This window comes from Natrix helvetica (genome assembly GCF_964273705.1).
Source record: "Natrix helvetica genome assembly, chromosome: Z".
NCBI classification, from domain to species: domain Eukaryota; kingdom Metazoa; phylum Chordata; class Lepidosauria; order Squamata; family Natricidae; genus Natrix; species Natrix helvetica.
The window spans coordinates 110699623-110719832 of NC_138554.1; the positions used below are offsets into that span (position 1 = coordinate 110699623).

Sequence of the window (20210 nt, forward strand, 5' to 3'; positions counted from 1 at the left end):
ATAACTAAAATCCAACACATTCTACTATCTGTGCTAATAATACTGAATGTAGGAATTTGTTCTTGCTGCAATAACTAAAATGCTCAGGTTATTGTCAATATTCTTTCAAATATGCTAATTTTTACTTCTGCTTTACAGAGAAAGGGAACTATGGAAAGAGATAAGGAGGTCCATGTATAGCATAGACCAGGGATGTCAACCTTGATTTCATTGAGGGTCACATCAGGGTTGTGTTTGACCTTGGCGGGCCAGGGTGGCCTAGCCAGCATGATGTCACCTGTGTCGGAGGCACCTGTGGAAGCCTGAGTGCTCTACCAGTGAAAATGGGCTCCCGAGCTCCGTTTTTGGCTGTCATAGCCTCCTGCAACCTTCTGCAAGCAAAAATGGAGCTACCTCCTGAGCTCCATTTTCACTGGCAGAGGCGCCATGGGCCAGTCCACTGTTTCCAGGATAGCCCCAGAGTCCAGATCTAAGTATCCCATGGGCTGAATTCATCCCCCAGGCCTTAAGACCGACATCTCTGGCATAGACTATCTATACACATTTTTCCTGTGAGACAGAAGCTTATTCCTTTAATACCATTAAGTTCCCATTTGTGGAGCAAATAATGTGGGTTGTAATGCTAGAATTTAGCACTGATATGTCCAATGGGAACTCTTTAAAATGCTGCACAGAAGACACTTTTCTTTTCTAAGATTCTCAAATATATATTCTATTCTTTATTCAATGCCATATCTTCTACCCTAAATGTCAGCTAATATTTCATGCAAAAAGGGTTAAAAGCAATTATACAATATGGACATCATAAATCATGGAAATAATCAGTAAATTATAAATTATTTATGCTGAATTTTCCAATGAAAATCATTATCCTTAAAGAAACATACCAAAATCATAAAATATTGTATGCCTCAGTGTAAGAGACACACAGTGTATTTTTTAAGTCAAATGAAACCAAGAATAGAACTCTTCAGTCATATGAATGAGCATCGAGTCTCTAATGCTTCTGGGTGCAACGCAAGGAGTTGGTTATTACTTACAAAACTCTTCATGGCACACAGCCAAGCTATTTGCAGGATAGGTTATCTCCAATTCTTTCTGCCCTTTCCAAAATCTGACAACAATGGCATATGCTGTGTCCATCTAGTAAGCAATGCTATCTAAGGAGTCATGCCTTCTAAGTCATTGTGCCTACTGCGTAGAATAACTAGCACCCACCCACCCCAATAATCCTTCTGTCCTTCTGTAAAGCATTGAAAATGTGGGTTATGCTTATAGACATTTGACCAGGCTATAAGGTGAACTAATTTTTATTAATTGTTAGTTTGTATGAGATTGGTCTCCTACATGTTTTTATCTCTGTTGTTTTGGTGCTTTCTTTGTTGTTGTTTCACACCAAAGTGGCATTGTGCAAGAACATTGGTTTTAAAGAGGAAATCATTAGTGGATTAAACAAAAAATCTTTGGACATTGGTAACAACAGCTTAATTTTGTTTATAAGTGTTTCTACTAGTACAAAGGAAAAACATTAGGAGGGGAATCAAGTTTTTTTCTTAATCTTGGTTTTCAATGGCTGTAATACAGATTTAATCATATCAATTTTCTTAAAAATAACAGCACATTGTGTTTAAACTATTCAAATTTTGCAAAGACGCTGACACAGACCTGGAGAATGAATTTAATTTACTGAGTTTAATTTATGATTTAATTTTTTCTATGCCCTGATTTGGGTGAAGGTGCTGAATCAAGAATAGGAACTATAGTGTTTCTTTTCCAATACATAGGTTAATGTTAAACAGCTGACTCCTGCATATTTTTAGTAGTATTCACTTAATATCTTATCCTAGACCTATAAGTAGCAGTAAAACAAATAGCACTGCAAAACATGTACAAAATGCCCAAATATCCTTTTAAATGACATTTCTTCTTTTAATGGCATTAACAAAATTAAATAGTGCCTCTGTGCCTTTTCTGAACTTCCATCTCTAGCTGACACTCATTTCCCTTTAGAACTATAACACAATAATTCAAGCACTTAAGAACATCTACATCCAATATAATTTACTCTTGCCATTAAGACACCAATGTTCCATTTTTCTTTTAATACGCATGTTTAGTTAGCAAAGAGTTTGAAGGACAATATTTAGTTTAGTTTAGTTTAGTTTATTTAATTTATAGACCGCCCCCTCTCCCCGTAGGGACTCGGGGCGGTGTACAGACCATTCGTAATCAAAACAATAAAATGACATAAGACATAAGACATGCAACATAAACAACTCACACACACGGTCTGTTATAAAATCCCAAAACCAATTAAATATTAAGAACAATTTTAAAACCCATTAAAACCCCAATATAAAATTTAAAAAGCCATCCAGGAAGGTTTGAATAGATGTTAAATGCAGTTACGATTATGGTTGTAATTAAGCCAGACCTGCTACTCGAAACAGGTGGGTCTTGAGTTTAAGAAGCCATGGGAAAAACTAAGTGCTCCTCACCTAAATCTTGTCCCTCTTAGACATTTTTCCCCACTAGATGCCAAGAACATTTGTTTATCATTGCATCATTGTGCAGCTCAATACTATTTATCTTCCAAGAACATTTCTTCCTTCCGGCTATAAAATAAAACTAAATTTTCAACTTGCTTCTACAAAACTAGCAACCAGCCAGTAAATGGGTCATCACCAGGAAGTTCTTTTTTATTGTACTCTACAAAAATCAAAGGCAATGAAAGCAAATGTGAACAAAGCAATTCATGTTTCTTGACAACTGCAACCGGCCCTCGTTTAACTATCGCTATTGGGAACAGCAACTCAGTCATTAAGGAAAGTAGTCACTAAATGAACTCTGCTTAGAATCTTGCTTTAGTTTGTCTTTATTTTGTAGACCTACAAAGGTCATAAATCTGAGGACAGGTCACAAAACCATTTTTCATTCTCATCCTATTTTAAAGAAAATAGCATGGTCACATTTTTATTTAAAGTCTATATTTTATTTCAATTTCACAAGCTTACCTAGCTTGCCAATTGCTCAGTGATATGAATAAGAAAATATATTTTTAGTATTAAAATGTATTTATAATACATTTTAATACTAAAAAGTAGAATAAAATACAATACTTATATAATGGTGATTTTCTTATGAAGTTATATATTGCAATTCCATTTTTTATTGGTACAATCTAAGATATCCTTTCCATGGCTAGGTATTTTTTTCTTAACAAACTACCTTCATCTGTACAAATGTCAATTTGTATAGATGAACTGAAAATAAATGTTTAAAGTGTTTGTCATCTTATATGTATTTTACACAAACTTGAAAAACACATACAGTATATGTGAAAATATATAGGCGATCCTCAACTTATGACTAAAATCTGAGGTACGGAGGCGTTCGATGGAACAATGGATGCTGATTTGCACCACCTGACAAACACTGACCACGTGGCATTGTATATCCTGGTGGTCGATGGTTGTCTGGATGCCTCCAAGGTGGAGATGACTCTATCAGAAACATTTGCCTTGTTTAGAATGCCGGGCGGTCAGCTTGAGCCACTGGGACTCTGGGTGTATCAAGACCCCTGGCACAGACAGATCTCCTCCCTGGGAATCCTCCACGGAGGGGATGTGGACAGCTGGATTAGGTCCGCATACTAGAGTTATATTAATTTGGAAACTCAATCTAGATATAAGCCAATTAATTGATTTTTTTTTTGGTTATTAAAAGGTGAAAATCGCAATTCCTGCACTGGCTAAGAAAGAGCCTAATCGGACCATAGACAGAGAGGAACTGGGCAAAAGGAGTAGAGGCATGGCTGAAACACTTTCTCTCAGTCTATGGATCAATCAGGATTGGCGATAGCCCAATGGTAGCACCTCCCACTGCCCATCATTGAGAACAATTCAAGATAAGGTTATCCAAAATGGCTTATGGAGAAGCAGGATATACCATGAGCATTATCATTTGTGTGTGTGTGTGTGTGTGTGTGTGTGTGTGTGTGTGTGAGAGAGAGAGAGAGAGAGAGAGAGAGAGAGAGAGAGAGAGAGAGAGAGAGAGAGAGAGAGAGAGAGAGAGACCTTGTAAATTCATCATGGCTTCAAAAATGTGTGTGAGCCTAACCAGTGAAAACTGAAATTCTAAACAAACAAACAAAATCCTCATCTTGGAAGCCTCTGTTCGCGCACTTTCCAAGATTCCTTTGGGATATCCTTGCTTTTTACTCTTCCAAGGCCTTCATCAAGATATATCCTTCATTTTCATGCTGGAGTTGGTTAATACATGAAAGCACAGATTTGCCATTTTTCATCTTTATTTGCTTCAGACTATTACTATGAGAATGAAAACTAAGTTTCACAAGTTCAAATACGATATTTCACACACTTAAAAGCTCTGCGGGCATGCCAATTAGCAAGTTAAATAGAATGCCACCACAGAAATCTAAGCAAACAAATTAATTGATACCACAGGATTAATTGTAGTAAACATTCTATTAACTCATAGATTCTACTTTGGGAAACTTTTTTTAAAATTACTTCATTAAAACATGGACAAACAACTTTTTCTTAGCTGAATCCTACCTGCAGCAGCCTTTGGTAACATGCTAAAAACTGCACTCCGAAATACTGATAGAGTAAAGGCAAAATAGTGGGTATTGCCAAGCTAAATGTGAAATATGATTATTTTTTAACATAATTAAATTTATATTGAGAGCCAGTTTGGAGTAGTAGTGAAGGAATCAGGCTACAAACCAGGAGACCCTACATTCTAGTCCAATCTTAGACAAAGCCAGCTTAGTGATTTTGAACCAGTCATTTTCTCTAAGCCCTAAGAAGATGACAATGGAAAGCCATTTCTAGAAAACCTTGTCAAGAAAACTGCAGTGACTTGTCCAGGCAGTTTCTGAGAATCAGACAAAATCGAGTGGAAGAAAAAAGTTAAATTCAGTTCACTGTCTTTCCTCTCTATGAATTTAATTACTTTCCCCATTCTGTCAGGTTAAAAATTATAGTTTTTTTGAGAGGTTCTGGAAGCTTCACTCAAAGTTTGGGGAATTACAAGTTCAACCTACCCATGTATCTCCAATGATTCCAATCCTTCCTAAATGGACAGAACTACAATAATGGTTCAAAAGTCATCCCCTTGTAAAGTTTTGCTGAGACCGATTCTCTCCCCTCTAATATCTATGTAACCCTGATGAGGGAAGTTATTAACCATATTGGGGTGAGGCATCATTAGCTTACCAAGCTAAATACCATTATTCTGGGCTAGGCTGGGCTGGAAATATCATGGAAAATATGACCCAGAAGCTATGAGAGCCTGGATGAGATAGAATATAATGAAGCTGAATCCTAATTAAACAGGACTGTTATTGGTTCAAAGACGATCTAACTCTTTGCTGTCTCCAAATATATCTCAGATTTGGGTATTTCCCACAAAGGAACAGGTTGTGCCTCACTTGTGCCCCTAAACTCCCAGCGACAGCTGGATACACATATGGAATATGTGTCTTAAGGGCTTTCCCCTAGCTCTGACTCAAGGTATTAGTTGCAGCCTCACAGGGAGTAGGGATTTACTAAAGGTGATTAATTTTTTTAAACAGGGGGCCAATTCACGGTGCCTCAGACTGTTGGGGGGGGACCAGCTGTGTGGGCATGGCTAGGTGGTCATGTAACTGGGTGGGCATGGCCAATTTAGCAGTCCAAACAATACTCACAAATTAAACTTCAATTTGTTTTGCTCCTGGGGATGGAAAGCAGTTTAGTGAAGAGATGTGGCTGCCTTGTGGTGTGTATGAGGGATTTCTGTGTGTGTGTCTCTGTGTGTGTGTGTGTGTGTGTGTGTGTGTGTGTGCGCGCGTGTGTATCTTTCTCTTTCTCTTTCTCCCTCCCTCCCCCACCTCTCTGTGGCTGGGGAGGCCATAAATGGGCCCATTTTTGGCCTCTCAAGGCCTCCACACGTCCTGTTTTTGGCTTCCCTGGCCTCCAGAAGGCAGGTGGGGGCCAGCAGGTAGGTGGGGTGATGTGGGCGGGGCAGCCTCATGGTCCTGTGTAAGCCGGATTAATGACTTTGGCAGGCCATATCCAGTCCGCGGGCCATAGTTTGAGGACCCCTGCCTTAGAGGATATTTGTAGTGCAGGGTTAAATTATGAGGTACTTAGTGCTCTGGGCTAACAGTAAACAAGCCAATCAAAGAACTACCAAGACCACCCTCACCAACACAGCTAAGAGAGCATCAAGGACCTCACAGTGATTCTTGCCCTGATCACTTTTAAGGTATATAGCAATGCCCTCTCTTTTCTGAACCCCCTCCGTCCAGTAATGAACGCCTGTTCTGTCCTGGCAGCCAGCAACAGCCAGGCCAGCAACAGCCAAGTCGCGTCTGATTGGCTAAGACGCGACTTAGCTGAGCGTGGGCTGTCAAGGACAGCTGACTGGTTTGCCTGCCTGACAGCTCCATATAAATAGCTGTCAGGCAGGGGAAAGCTATTCCTTTGCTGTATATAGTTGGTTGTTACGTTAATAAAGCTGTTCAGTTTTCCTCAGAACGCGTCCTGCCTCCTTCTTGTGGCCAATCCACAACACTGGCAACGAGGATGGGATACTGAGGCCACGCTGACACCGCTGACATTGCTAGCAACCAGCGCTATCTCCACCGGACGGAATTCCGCCGTTCTCTCCTCGGACCGGCGATCTCCTCCTAACGGCTATGGCGTCCCTGCCGCCTTTCGCTCCCTACGGGACAGCCGGTGAATCGTGGGCCGGTTTCCTCGAGCGCTTTGAGTGCTTTCTCATTGCGAATGGCAAGCGCAACTTGCCAATGGATGAGAAATGTAGTTTTTTTCTCAGTTGCTGCGGGCCAGCCATGTTCAACGCCGCTAGGGCGCTGGCTGCCCCCCGACCAGTCCACTCATTAGACTGGGACACCTTGATCGCCAAGCTCCACAACACTTTAGCTGTCTGCAACACTCTATTGACAGTCCTCTAATCTTGCTGGCTGAAAGCCCAAACACGACTCACAGACAAGATGTTGGCAGCAACCCAGACTCCAACAGATACAAACAAGAGCTTTTGCAGCTGGTTACAAACAGACACACAAGGCAGATCAGACAAAGAGTTCTCCAGAGTAATAAGAACGGTTGTGTCCTGTGAAAACCTCCTCCCAAAGTCCCTTCTTTTATATGCTCTTGGGAGGGGCCACGCCACAACCACCTGGGCTTCATTATCTCTTAGGAGCTTGTCTCCGGAGCAGCTGTTGCCTTCATTTCTCCGCCCTTCTTAATCTTGCGTCAGGGACAAACCCTCTTTGATCTTCCCCACTGCTCCATGCCTCACACGCCTCCTGGTGACCAGCCTCTCTGGTCCCTGCTCTGCGTCTGAACCCTGCCCAGGGTCCTCCACCTCCTCCATAGCCGACTCGTAGGGTTTGTCGCTATCTGAGTCACTCAGCAGCTGTAATGGATCCTGCTGGCTCAGGCTCACAACACCTCTCTATGGTGTTAACCTCTGAAAATTACCTGGGAACTGCAACTGCAGTTGGCAAGCGAAAACTAACAGCCATTCACTATATTGTTTCCTTGAGGGGTATAATTCATAATGTGAGTTTAAACTTGGAAGTCCAAGATGGCTTATCCCTTAAGTACCTTAGTCGGGAAGAACTGTCCCATCTGGTACATTGATCCCAACTGAGGATATCCATTTTTCCCTATTGCTAGGACAATAAATCACCCAGAGACATTGATTTTCAACTGCAGTTCCACTTCTGTAGTTCCACTTAACAAAATAATCTCTTCCTCTTCGTCCCACCCCAAATTAGGTCAGCACTAATTTGGCATCATGCTGCAAAGCTGTTAAAACAGATCATTCCATATAGCTTTTGAATATTAATATCATATAAAGTAGGTGCATTACAGAATTCCCAATATAGGGTTATGTACTTTTAGGCTCAAGATGAACATACAAAAGTATGAGATGAATCCAAATCTTATATTTCTATTCATATAACTCAGGGGTACTTGTTTTTATTATTTCCATATTTCATATCCCATTTTATTCTGGAGAAGTTATTGACATTCATACGTAGCTTTTCAAAAATGGTGTGTATCTCTATTCTGTGCTATGCCCAGGTTCTTACACCCAAACTACCATAATATTTAAAAGCCAGGCTGAAAACTTCAGCAACATACCTGCCAAGCTATCTAGGGATACTTTTTATAAAAGTAAATAATTGCAAATAATTAAAAATGAACAATTTGTGGGCTGGATTTAGGATTTTTTCCCCTTATTTTTCTTATTTCAAACTCCTGAATTATTTTATATATGACAAGATCCACTAAAGTTGACTAAAATCTCTTATCAAATTTTACAAAAATAATTCTGCATAGTGTTTAAACAAGCAAATATAACAACAGATTATTAGTCCAAAGAGAGTATTAAGAGTTTGGCCATGAGTATTGGAAAAATGTATTAACTTATTATGGCAGAATCCCAGAAGATTATGGAGAATAACAACTCATGCTTTTAGGTGAGGCTAACCAATGTAGATTTTCTCCAAGCATAATAAAATATCAAAAAGAGCTCAGGGAAAACAGCGCTACAGGCAAAAAAATAAGATTCTGTGGAAAATAATTAAGTTCCCTTATGTCCATATGATAAAAATTCATTTAAATTGTAAACTAATGAGTCAGTGGGATCACTTGATTGAGGATTGTTATGAAAAATCTCCTTAAATATTGAAGCAAATTTTGTTTCATCAGGGATTATATTGACGCACATCCAGAAGTAGCAAATTCTCCAAGGATCACCTTTTACATCTTAACAAAGATTAAGTAGCAAGCAGAGCAACCAAACTATTTAAAGCTTCCTTGTAACACATATCTGTTTAACACACCAACAGACCATTGAGTCTGTTAAAATATTGCAATAAGATATTGCCATATTAACCTCTCCTGACCGGAATTCCATGTAGCATATAAATGCAGTTCTAAAAAGTTTATAGATACTTTCCCTACACCTAAGAATATTACTTCCAGACAGAAACTATCTGCTGTGAGCTTACTTCCAATTCAGCTCTGATTAAAATAAAAGATTTGTCTGTAAAACAAAAAGAAAAGAAAATTATGGCTCCTTAGGCTTTTATTGATAGCTTTAGAAGATCAAGTATGTTTGCTATACATAAGGGTCTTCTCTATTTCACAATTATTTATTTTTACCTGTAAAATGAACTATTTGATCCACAAGAATCTTCCTCTTCTGAATTCAGTGACATTAATTTGTGTTTACCTATTCTTTGTTAAATTCAAAAGAATGGCTTTTTGCTTTCTATTTCATGCATGAGGCAAACAGTGAGGAAAAAAGAAACATCAAAAATCCATAATTGAGCATGGGATAAAACTCTTTTTTCTTCAGTCCAAATCATAATATACAAATTGACCATAGTGATTTGGGGGGGGGGGGGGGACAGCTATTTCGACCATTTACTCAGAACATTTCTAATATTATATAGAATGGAATAGAATGGAACAGAATGGAATAGAATAGAATAGAATAGCAGAGTTGGAAGGGACTTTGGAGGTCTTCTAGTCCAACCCGTGCTTAGGCAAGAAATCCTACACCACTTCAAACAAATGGTTATCCAACATTTTCTTAAAAACTTCCAATGTTGGAGCATTCACAACCTCTGGAGGCAAGTTGTTCCACTGATTAATTGTTCTAACTGTCAGGAAATTTGTCCTTAGCTATAACATGTTCATTCTTAAAAAATCCATGCATTCTCAGAAACAGAAACTCAAATTCACACAAGGTCAAATAAAGGTGAAAAGAATAACAGTTCCATAAGCTGCATAGTACCTGGTGATGGGAGAGTACGTGGTACAACACCAAAAACTCAAGCCAGGTATATAAAAAGCACAAAGACAGCAGAAGCAGGAGTGCTGACTTGATAGAATATTATTATTGCTCCTGGAGTTTAGGAGTATCTACAAGGAGACTTTAGAAATATGCCTGTTCTTCCAAAGCAATAGTGCCATCACCTGGAAGGTGAGACTGAGGCAAAATTCAATGCCCAGGAGAAGGAGGTAATCCCCCCCCCCCAGTCTCAGCACTCCCCTTTATTAACCTGGGGTTGAGGGTGAATGACCGAAGACAGAGTTTTTGTTTCATAATCTCCAGCTCAAAGCTGCAGATGATAGAGACCCATAAGAGCCAACAACCACCAAGAGGCTGGGCATATTGTGGCTCTAAAACAGAAAAAACATGAGTATTTCAAACCTGAGCTTCAAGAACCATGGTTTTTTTTAAACATACACACAAATGTAATCTTTGTTATGTACGCCAGACACATACATCCAAAACCTCTCAGTAAAAAAAAAACCACAAAATACAAAAGAACAATACTAATTACCAAGATCGATCACTCATAAATGAGACAAATAGAAAAAAAATATAGGCAGACAGACTGGGATAATACATTAGTATCCTGATTGGACGGAAGAAGCAACAAATAAGCTTGGCACTGGAATAGATCACTGTATTTCAACCTTGGCAACTTCAAGATATGTGGACTTCAGCTCCCAGAATTCTGCAGAGGGAAGAAGTCACAGAGCATCCCCACATGGGATATGGGCTGATGGATATTTTTATAATGCCACAATAATAAGACTGTGGCTGAATCCTCCCAGGTTGGAGGATTCTGTGCCTCCATTACATTATTATATGCTAAGTTTTTATTTATGTTTATAGATTTCAATGTATGTGTTTGTCTACATATCTAATATTCCATATATATCTGGTATGTTATAATATAATATAGATAATAAAGATTAATAAAATACACCCCCCACACTGAAACATTATATGTTCGTACATATCTTTTGTGATAATTATTATACAATTGAAATGAACCATCCTTGTATTTTTGCAGTGTTTGTTCTGTTGCCCAAGAAATGCTTGATATATTTTTTATGAGTGTGTGGAGACCTCTGATAAAAACTTTTTTCCTAATAAAGCTTAACTTCCAGTCTTAAAAAAATACGTAAGATAAATCAAACACAGTGTACATTTAAAAATAAAAATCCCAAAAATTCACTTACCAACAAGCCTAATTACATTAAGTGTAGTGTTGGTTAAAATTGGGGCATTCACCTTGTTGAGGCAATAATCTGATCTCTTCCTGCTCCTCAGAGTTTCTCGAGAAACACTAGATTAAAGATATTAATTGTTAAATACACAGATATCCAGGAAAATGCTCAAAAGTGTCAGAAAAACAAATATTCTTTCATTTTATGTCAGCAAACAGTATTATATATTTATGTATCTATATTCTATATCAGAGCTGTCAAACCTGCTGCCCACCGGCCAGATGCGTCATGCCACAACCAAACACGGTTTAGTGAAGGGGGAAAAAAGTCACGATACATCACGACACTGCTGTGATGACACAAATTTGACATTTTCTGTTCTATATTTCGTTGCATTTAAGTACAATAACAATAAAGATTATACTTATACTTATGTGAAACTAGCAACCTGTGACTATTATTGGAAACAACTCTCATCATCCCAAATTAGTGTCATGATGCATCTTGTGTATTAAAAAATCTTAAATCAGAGACATCTAATAAATACTGTGTTGAAAAAGTGTGTGTTTGTGTGAGGTGGGGGAAGGGAGGGAGGTAAAAGAAAAACCAAAGAAATATTTTCTCTCTCGCACATTTCAGAAATTCATTTATTTTTTTCTTCCTTATTTGGTTGGCTTTTTTTTCCCTTTCCTTTTTAAAATTTATTTCTACTTCAGTTTAATTAAACAGTAGACATTAAAGTTTGTTCAAGTTTAAAGTTTTAGTTATTAGTTTAAGTTTAGTCTTTATTCTTTTGGTATGTAACTTCCTTAATAGTAGTTAAATGAAATGTAATATATTTGTTTTGCTTTCAGTATTATCATTTATATCATTGAACTACTTGTATAATTAATTGTACTGGGTTAAAAATTTAATACAATTCTTACAATATAAAATGAAGTTGAAGATAATGTGTTCATATTTTAATATACATATATATTTTCATTGCTTTTGTTCTGACATCTTGGAAATTTAATTTCAATCATTTAATTTTATTAAACATGAGAAAATTATAATACCTTGCCTACTCGCATTTTGTTTCATATTCAAATGAAAACAATTGCTGGAGTAACATAGCAATTCCTTAAAACTGCTTTTAGGATCTATTCATTGTCATCCTCTTTCACTTTACTCTTTGGATTATAAAATACAGCAGGTAACAATTTAATTTTATAGGCGATTTATAGTGTTTTATTATTCTGTATAATAAGTATTATTAGGACTAGAAAGGACAGACTTATTGGTTTTCACAATAAAGGTTGTGTATTGACCTTGAGTACAAATCAATAATGCCTTACAATTAAAGTTTCACTAATTTTGAAAGCAAGGAGTGTTATAAGAAAACAAATCTTTACACAGGGGGGATTTAGTGTTATAGATGCTTAAAAAGTTATGTAGCTTCTTTCCAATTAGAGGATTTTTTTTCTCTCTCCACTGAAGATATACCTAATGCCAAAGTCAAGACATTTTAGCTACCTAAGACAACACAGCATGTGCTCACCGTCATTAGAAGTCAAGGACCTCAGGACCCAAGACAATTTACAATAGTGTTGTGATTTACAATAGTGTTGTGATGGCCATTAGTTTTAACAATCCTAAACCAGAAGTCTACCTAACTTCTTTCTACCTAACCAGCATCGACTGATTTCAAAAAGTTAATCAGACTGACTTGGATTTGATTTGTGAGATCACAGAAAATCACAGGCTTGCAATTCAAAATACATCCCAGAAAATGGCAATAGTTTATTGTTGCCAAGAAAACCACAGGGATGTATCCATAATCTCAACAGGGGAACTGAGCGCAATTCAAAAAGAGGCTTTAAGGTCATGGAGAATAGATGATCATAATTAATAACCTTGATATATTATCTCCTAAATCAAAGGCAGCATTTCTTAAATGGAATAGTCTTCACCTAGTGATAACAATTGAAACTGACAACTCAGCACCATTGTCACTAAGTGGAAAATCATGTTAGCCCAATGAGCTTACAATTTCACTGCAGTCGATAAGTAAAACATCACACGACCACACCTTAGAACAATTAGGAATACCTTCCTAATGCTGAGATCCTTTAATACAGTTCCTCATGTTGTGGTGACCCCCAACCATAGAATTATTTTTTGTTTTCCATATTTTTTCGAAAATATGTGCTTTCCAATGGTCTTAGGCGATCCCTGTGAAAGGATCGTTCGATTCCCAAAGGGCTCCCGACCCACAGGTTGAGAACCACTGCCTTAGAAATTTGCTTCTGTTTTCTCTAAATTGCTTGTCACAAGTCAGTTGTGAAGCCCAGAAATGGTGATTATGAGATTGAAGGACTCTGAAATAGTTAGAAATATGAAGTTTGATTGCACAGCTTAATTTTTTTTAACACACTGTAATTTAGAACAGTCCCTAGACAAGGCAGAAGTAAGGACTACTTTGAAATACTATTTGAGGAATAATGGTATGAGACAGGGGTGTCAAACTGGCAGCCTGATGGCTGGATGCTTCATGCGCAGGCCATGCCCACTCTGGCTCCGCAAAGGCAAAATAGGTTGTGATATGATCAAGTTTGACACCTGTGGTATATAGGTATCATACCCCTGTCCATGCTTGTGAACTGTAGGAAATATTTACCTGATCATTACGTGTCATAAAATTCTAGGCAAGTGAAATATTTGATCATTTTGCAGGGATCTTCAATTATTCTGGCAAATGACCCAAAATATCTTAAATAGGCTCATGCTCTTTCATGCTGGCTCAGCACGCTGGGCTTGTCAGTTGGAAAGGTAACAGCCCAGGTTCGAGACTTCAGCCTCATGCAATAGGAGAAAAAATTGTTCTTCCTTTTGGAATGTTAGTAATGTTGAAGGGATTAATAAATTCTGAAGAATAGAACAAATTATAAAATATGTATGCTCAAAGTACCTTTTTACTGGAGCATCTCCAGTCTGTTCATCAACATAGTCCCTTTTCAGTTCTTCAGGAACATCACTGTCACTATCATACTCTTGATAAGCGCTCTTTTCTTGTTCATCCGATTCATACTATCAAGAACAAATTGGAAGTGTTTTTAGTTTCTTTGTGACAATCCAGAATCCTCATTAAACTTTCAGTGGCCCTTAGAATATAAATGTATATACAGAGCAATACAAGTAATTTAAATTGTAGCATCTTATTTTACTGTTTTCTATTATTTCACAGCATTGTATTTATTTGGTGTTTTTTTTTAAGAAAATGTATTGTAATTCAGCCAGAATGTCCTGTCATATTTTTTTTAGAAATTTCAGAAAGAAATAAAGGTTGATTAAAAAACCATTTTCTTATTTTCACTCCCAGAAACTTGTTTTAATCAGCATTAAATATTACCTTAGGAGAAACTTTCTATTGCCATCCAAAGTGCAAGAGAGAACAGAATTGGACTTGCAAACATTGTAATCAGCATTTTATTTTAACCTCTTTTGAATGCTGAATGTGAGCTTTCAGTAAAGTGCGAGAAACAATGGATGATGAGCAAAAAGGAAAAAGAGCCAAGGGAAGTTCTCACACCCAATATGCATTTAAAACTTGGATCTAAATAAAATGAGGTAATAATTTGTCAAAAATTATGATTTAACAAAAATGCATGTTTTCAAATAAATAAAATCCAAATGTAAGGATGATGAAACTTATATTGTAAAGCTAATAACTATCCAATCAAGTTTAAGAAAAATATGCACATTCATTTTTCCATTTTTATAGTTCTTTACAGAACATTGTTTTTTGCAAAAACTAGAGGAAGTCAAAAGATTGCCCATTGCAGACTTCTTCTTGTATCACTCTGAGGATTAACTCATTCTAATTATTTTAAATTGGGAAGTAGCCCTGTAAGCTATAATAAATGCAAAACGTATGTAAAATAGCACCCATCTCCATTCAACTATAAACAATCCAAAGCCTAATTATAGAAAAACACATTACTGTATGAAATAGATGCAATTAATGGACCTTCTAGTGATTGGTTGTTTTGATCTCAAAAGAAAGATTACCTACAAATATGAATTTGAATTTTATTATTCAAAAATTGTAGGAACACAAAAACAGGTTTATACAATTATTAATTTGTTCAAGTTCTCAACAGTTTGGAAGCATCATATATAAAGTAGACATGATTTCACTCTTGGTAGTTCTGCTGTTTTACTTTAACAAAGAAACAGGAAGTACAACTGATCAAATGGTTCGGACGCAGGTTGGAGGTTAGCAAGCAGTGTGCAAGACCAGAATGCTGCCATGGGAAGGGATGAGCTCCTGTTCTTTATGCCAGCTGGGACATGAAAGGAGCCCCCTATTTGGTGTCCCCGGGCAACAGTGATGTCACCATCTTATTCTCTGAACTCATAAGAGCCTTGATGCTTCTGATACAAGTATGATGTGACTTCAGCAAACTTAAGAGTTTTTTACAAATCATATTAAGTGAACAATTTGCTGTGATGTAAGGTAGCTTCACATTTCAAGAGTTAGAACTACAATTTTCCTCAACTATGATGGCTTGAAATTTTGAACTTATAGTCCAAACATACACTATATTGCCAAAAGTATTCGCTCACCCATCCAAATAATCAGAATCAGGTGTTCCAATCACTTCCATGGCCACAGGTGTATAAAATCAAGTACCTGGGCATGCAGACTGTTTTTACACACATTTGTTAAAGAATGGGTCGCTCTCAGGAGCTCAGTGAATTCCAGTATTGAACTGTGATAGGATGCCACCTGTGCAACAAATCCAGTCGTGAAATTTCGCTCCTGAATATTCCACAGTCAACTGTCAGCTGTATTATAAGAACGTGGAAGTGTTTGGGAATGACAGCACCTCAGCCACGAAGTGGCAGGCCACATAAACTGATGGAGTGGGGTCAGCAGATGCTGAGGCACATAGTGCAAAGAGGTCGCCAACTTTCTGCAGAGTCAATTGCTGCAGACCTCCAAACGTCATGTGGCCTTCAGATTAGCTCAAGAACAGTGCGCAGAGAGCTTCATGGAATGGGTTTCCATGGCCGAGCAGCTGCATCCAAGCCATACATCACCAAGTGCAATGCAAAGCGTTGGATGCAGTGGTGTAAAGCATGCCACCACTGGACTCTAGAGCAGTGGAGATGTGTTCTCTGGAGTGACGAATCGCGCTTCTCCATCTGGCAATCTGATGGACGAGTCTGGGTTTGATGGGTGCCAGGAGAACGGTACTTGTCTGACTGCATTGTGCCAAGTGTAAAGTTTGGTGGAGGGGGGACTATGGTGTGGGGTTGTTTTTCGGGAGCTGGGCTTTGCCCCTTAGTTCCAGTGAAAGGAACTCTGAATGCTTCAGCATATCAAGACATTTTGGACAATTCCATGTTCCCAACTTTGTGGGAACAGTTTGGAGCTGGCCCTTTCCTCCTCCATCATGACTATGCACCAGTGCACAAAGCAAGGTCCATAAAGACATGGATGACGGAGTCTGGTGTGGATGAACTTGACTGGCCTGCACAGAGTCCTGATCTCAACCCGACAGACAACATTTGGGATGAATTAGAGCGGAGACTGAGAGCCAGGCTTTCTCGTCTAACATCAGTGTGTGACCTCACAAATGCGCTTCTGGAAGAATGGTCAAAATTTCCCATAAACACACTCCTAAACCTTGTGGACAGCCTTCCCAGAAGAGTTGAAGCATGCGAGTAAAGGCAGGTGAGTGAATACTTTTGGCAATATAGTGTATCCGGCATAAGCTAACCAAAGCCAACTGTAGTAATGGGTGCATATACTTGTGTGATAAAATGTATGTGTACATACACATAAAACAAAACAAAACAAGTAAATTCAGATCCAGCAATTAAAGAATTGTATCAAGTGAGGGCAGAGTAGTTTAAATATTTAGTTACATAAATAAATAGTACTATTCACTTCACAGCAACAGCCCACTCCAAATCAGCACTCATTAGATGGACAGGTAACATAAAATAAAAAGTATCAAAATATTCCTAAAACAAGAGTAATTTACTTCTCAGAGCAAACTATCAATTCTTTTAATTTGTTATGCCCAAGATTTCTGACTAATTCCAAATGGGCAGCTTTGCATCTTAATAGTTATTTTTTAAACAATATAACTTTTTAAATCTAAAGAAATAGTAAATGTTCTCTCATTATTGTTACCAGTTGTAAATGTCCAATTATTTCCCTTTCATTCTGTATGAAGTGAGCCATCTCTTTAGATGATATATATGGGAGAAGTATTTGTCAGATGTATAAGCACAATGTAACATTCTGACTGGCAAATGAATTCAGTTCTTAATAGTAAGGATACCACTATTTGGTCTTATAACAGCATCAATTGCCCATATGCCTAACCAATTACAGTAGACATAGGAAGACTACAAAACCCCTATTAAAATGCCAAGTTTTTGAGATGCAAAAAAATCAGATGAAGATAAAATCACATTCTTTGCATTTTTAGTTTAATATATAAGCTATACAATGCAATGAGAATGTCCAAACTAGCTTCAAATCACCCTTTGATTCCTAATTATTTTGTCATATTTCTTTTGAACATCAGTGTTTGATACTCTATGCACTACAATTTGCAGGCTTTTTTTTTTTACTTACCCCATTAGAAGCCAACACATCTTCTGTCTCATCATCCTTGTTGTTGGCTTGGATTTCAAAGGGATTTCCTCCATTATGATATTGCTCAAAAAGAGTTAAATCTCCTTCTGTTTCTAATGCAGGCTGCTTGCTTGGTGACACAGTAGGGGAACGTGATTGTCCCATGAACTTAAATTCCTATTACCATCAACAGAAGATTATTTATACACTGGTTGTGAAGTCTAAATATTTATCAACATTATTACATGTTGATACAACACTTTCTGTACAAATCCTGCAATATTAATTTTTTAGCCAGTAATGCTTTCATTCCTGCATTTTTAAAAACTCCATATTTAATGGTTATTTGAATGCCTGTATAATTTTAACTGTCAAATTCCTTCACAAGATATATAATACATCTTAGAACTAAAAAGCTTTTTAAACAGAGTTTAATTAATGCATTGCGATCAATTGTGCAAATAGAGATTTAACATGTGTACAACTATGAGAATTGAAATGCACTTCGCTTAATAGCTATTTAAAAATATAATAATAAAAATAATTAAATATATAAAAGATTGTCAAAACTGAGCTCAGAAAAGTTGCCAAAACTGCTTGGATGGATCAATATGCAGCCTGTAACCCTAAACTGACAATGAAAAAGATCTGTATTCCCAGAAGGGATGCCTCATGGGCTCTCCTTCACTCATGGAGTCCGACAATATTTTCAGAGCTGTTGAAAGTTAGAGCTATCACCAGCTAGGAACAGCTGGCAATTCCATATTTCCCTTAAGCAGAAGATGCAACTAGTTTGTTAATGCTAAATATGATTTGGGCTTGGATAGTTCCACAAACTTTCTCTTAGCTATTTTGATGAGAGTTTAGAGATCCATGGAAACCATTATAGTGATGCCTGAAAAGTTAATGAGTGGAGATATACCATATTTTTCGGAGTATAAGACGCACCAAGATTTTGAAGAGGTTAATTTAAAAAAAAAGTTTTTGCCCTCCCCAGCTCCCAGGAGCACTCTGCAGGCATCCCAAACCATCTGCACGCTCCGTTTTTTGTGAAAAATGGGGCATGCAGAGAGTTTGGGAGGTCTGCAAAGTGCTCCTGGGGAGATCAAAAATGCGACATGTGGGGCTTGATCTTCTTAAAGAGTAAGGCTTTTGTCTATCTCAAATCCACTTTTCTCTACCCCTCCCACGCCAGGGCAGGAATAAACAGCTTTTCTCCGCGCTTTATTGTTTTTCCCCTTCCCTCGGACTGGCGGTGACAGTGAGCCGCTTGACCCAAGGAGCAGCAGTTGGCTCGCTTCTTCTCTTCAGCTAGGATGGAAAGACATGTAGGGGCTGCTGAATGGCGGCTGCTATGCTTGGCTGGGAACGGCCCATTGGATGAGAAGGGGTGGGGATAGATTCCATTTGGATTAAAGATTCTTCATAGCGGCGCTTGAGCGGCAAAAGGGAAGCATAAAGGAAATGAGGATGCCTCATCACACACAAAAAACACCCCAAATCCGCCTGGATCTGTCAGCAGAGATATGGTAGATGGGCTCAATAGCAGCAGTAGCAATAAGCACTGCATGACAGATCCGGAGAGATTGGGGTGAGGGTGGAGGAGGGGAAGAGAACCAATCTCCTCTGCACAAAGACTTTTCTCAGTACCCTCGATCTCCACTTTCTCTCTGGAAAAAGCTATTGGCATCGTTGGGATTTTGGCTAGTGAAAGAAATGCAGGATGGAAAGGAAACTTCGGAATGCGGCAGCTGCCAGGCTCCATGAATACAGCGCTCCTGTATTCTGAAGTTCCCTTTTCATCCCGCGCTTCTTCTATTAGCCAAAATCCCGACGATGCAAATAGCAATTTTCTGGAGAGAAAGTGGAGATCGAGGGTCCTGAGAAAAGTCTTTGTGCAGAGGAGATTAGTTCTCTTCCCTTGCTCCACTCCCCCCCTCCCATCTCTCCGGATCTGTTATGCAGTGCTTATTGCTACTGCTGCTATTGTGACCAGATACCGTATCTCTTTGCTGCATGACAGATCATGTGTGTGTGTGTGTGTGTGTGTGTGTGTGTGTGTGTGTGATCTGTCATGCAGCAAAGAGATACGGTAGAGATATGGTAGCTGAGGGCAATAGCAATAAGCAGATCCTGAGAGATTGGGGAAGGGGGGGGTGGAGGAAGGGAAGGGAACAATCTCTCTATGAAGGCTTTTATCAGAACGCTAGATTGGGAAGTTAAAAACTTGGAATGGGGTACAATCAAGCTTGTTTCAAAGGCTTTGGCTCCAGAGATCTGCCACCCGAAAATGCTATTACTGTGATCTCTGCCACCTGGAACCACCCGAGACGGGGCAGGTAAAGCGGGCGCTGCAGAGATCGCGGTACCAGCGTTTTGGATAGCAATTCAGCGATCTCAGGAACCAAAGCCTTTGAATCAAGCTTGATTGTACCCCCATTCCAGGTTTTTAACTTCCCAATCTAGTGTTCTGATAAAAGTCTTCCCTTCCTCCCCCC

At 38.4% G+C, this 20210-nt stretch overlaps 1 protein-coding gene across 2 annotated transcripts in view; it reads right to left on the reverse strand.

Annotated features, from left to right (window-relative positions):
* VPS50 (VPS50 subunit of EARP/GARPII complex) overlaps nt 1-20210 on the reverse strand; it is an 83497-nt gene that overhangs the window by 20674 nt on the left and 42613 nt on the right. For both annotated transcript variants that reach the window (XM_081971669.1, XM_081971668.1), the window contains exons 18-20: nt 17713-17889; nt 14026-14144; nt 11088-11194 (exon numbers count right to left, since the gene is read on the reverse strand). In XM_081971669.1, the coding sequence (XP_081827795.1) occupies nt 11088-11194; nt 14026-14144; nt 17713-17889 (403 nt within the window). The remainder of the gene's footprint in view (nt 1-11087; nt 11195-14025; nt 14145-17712; nt 17890-20210) is intronic.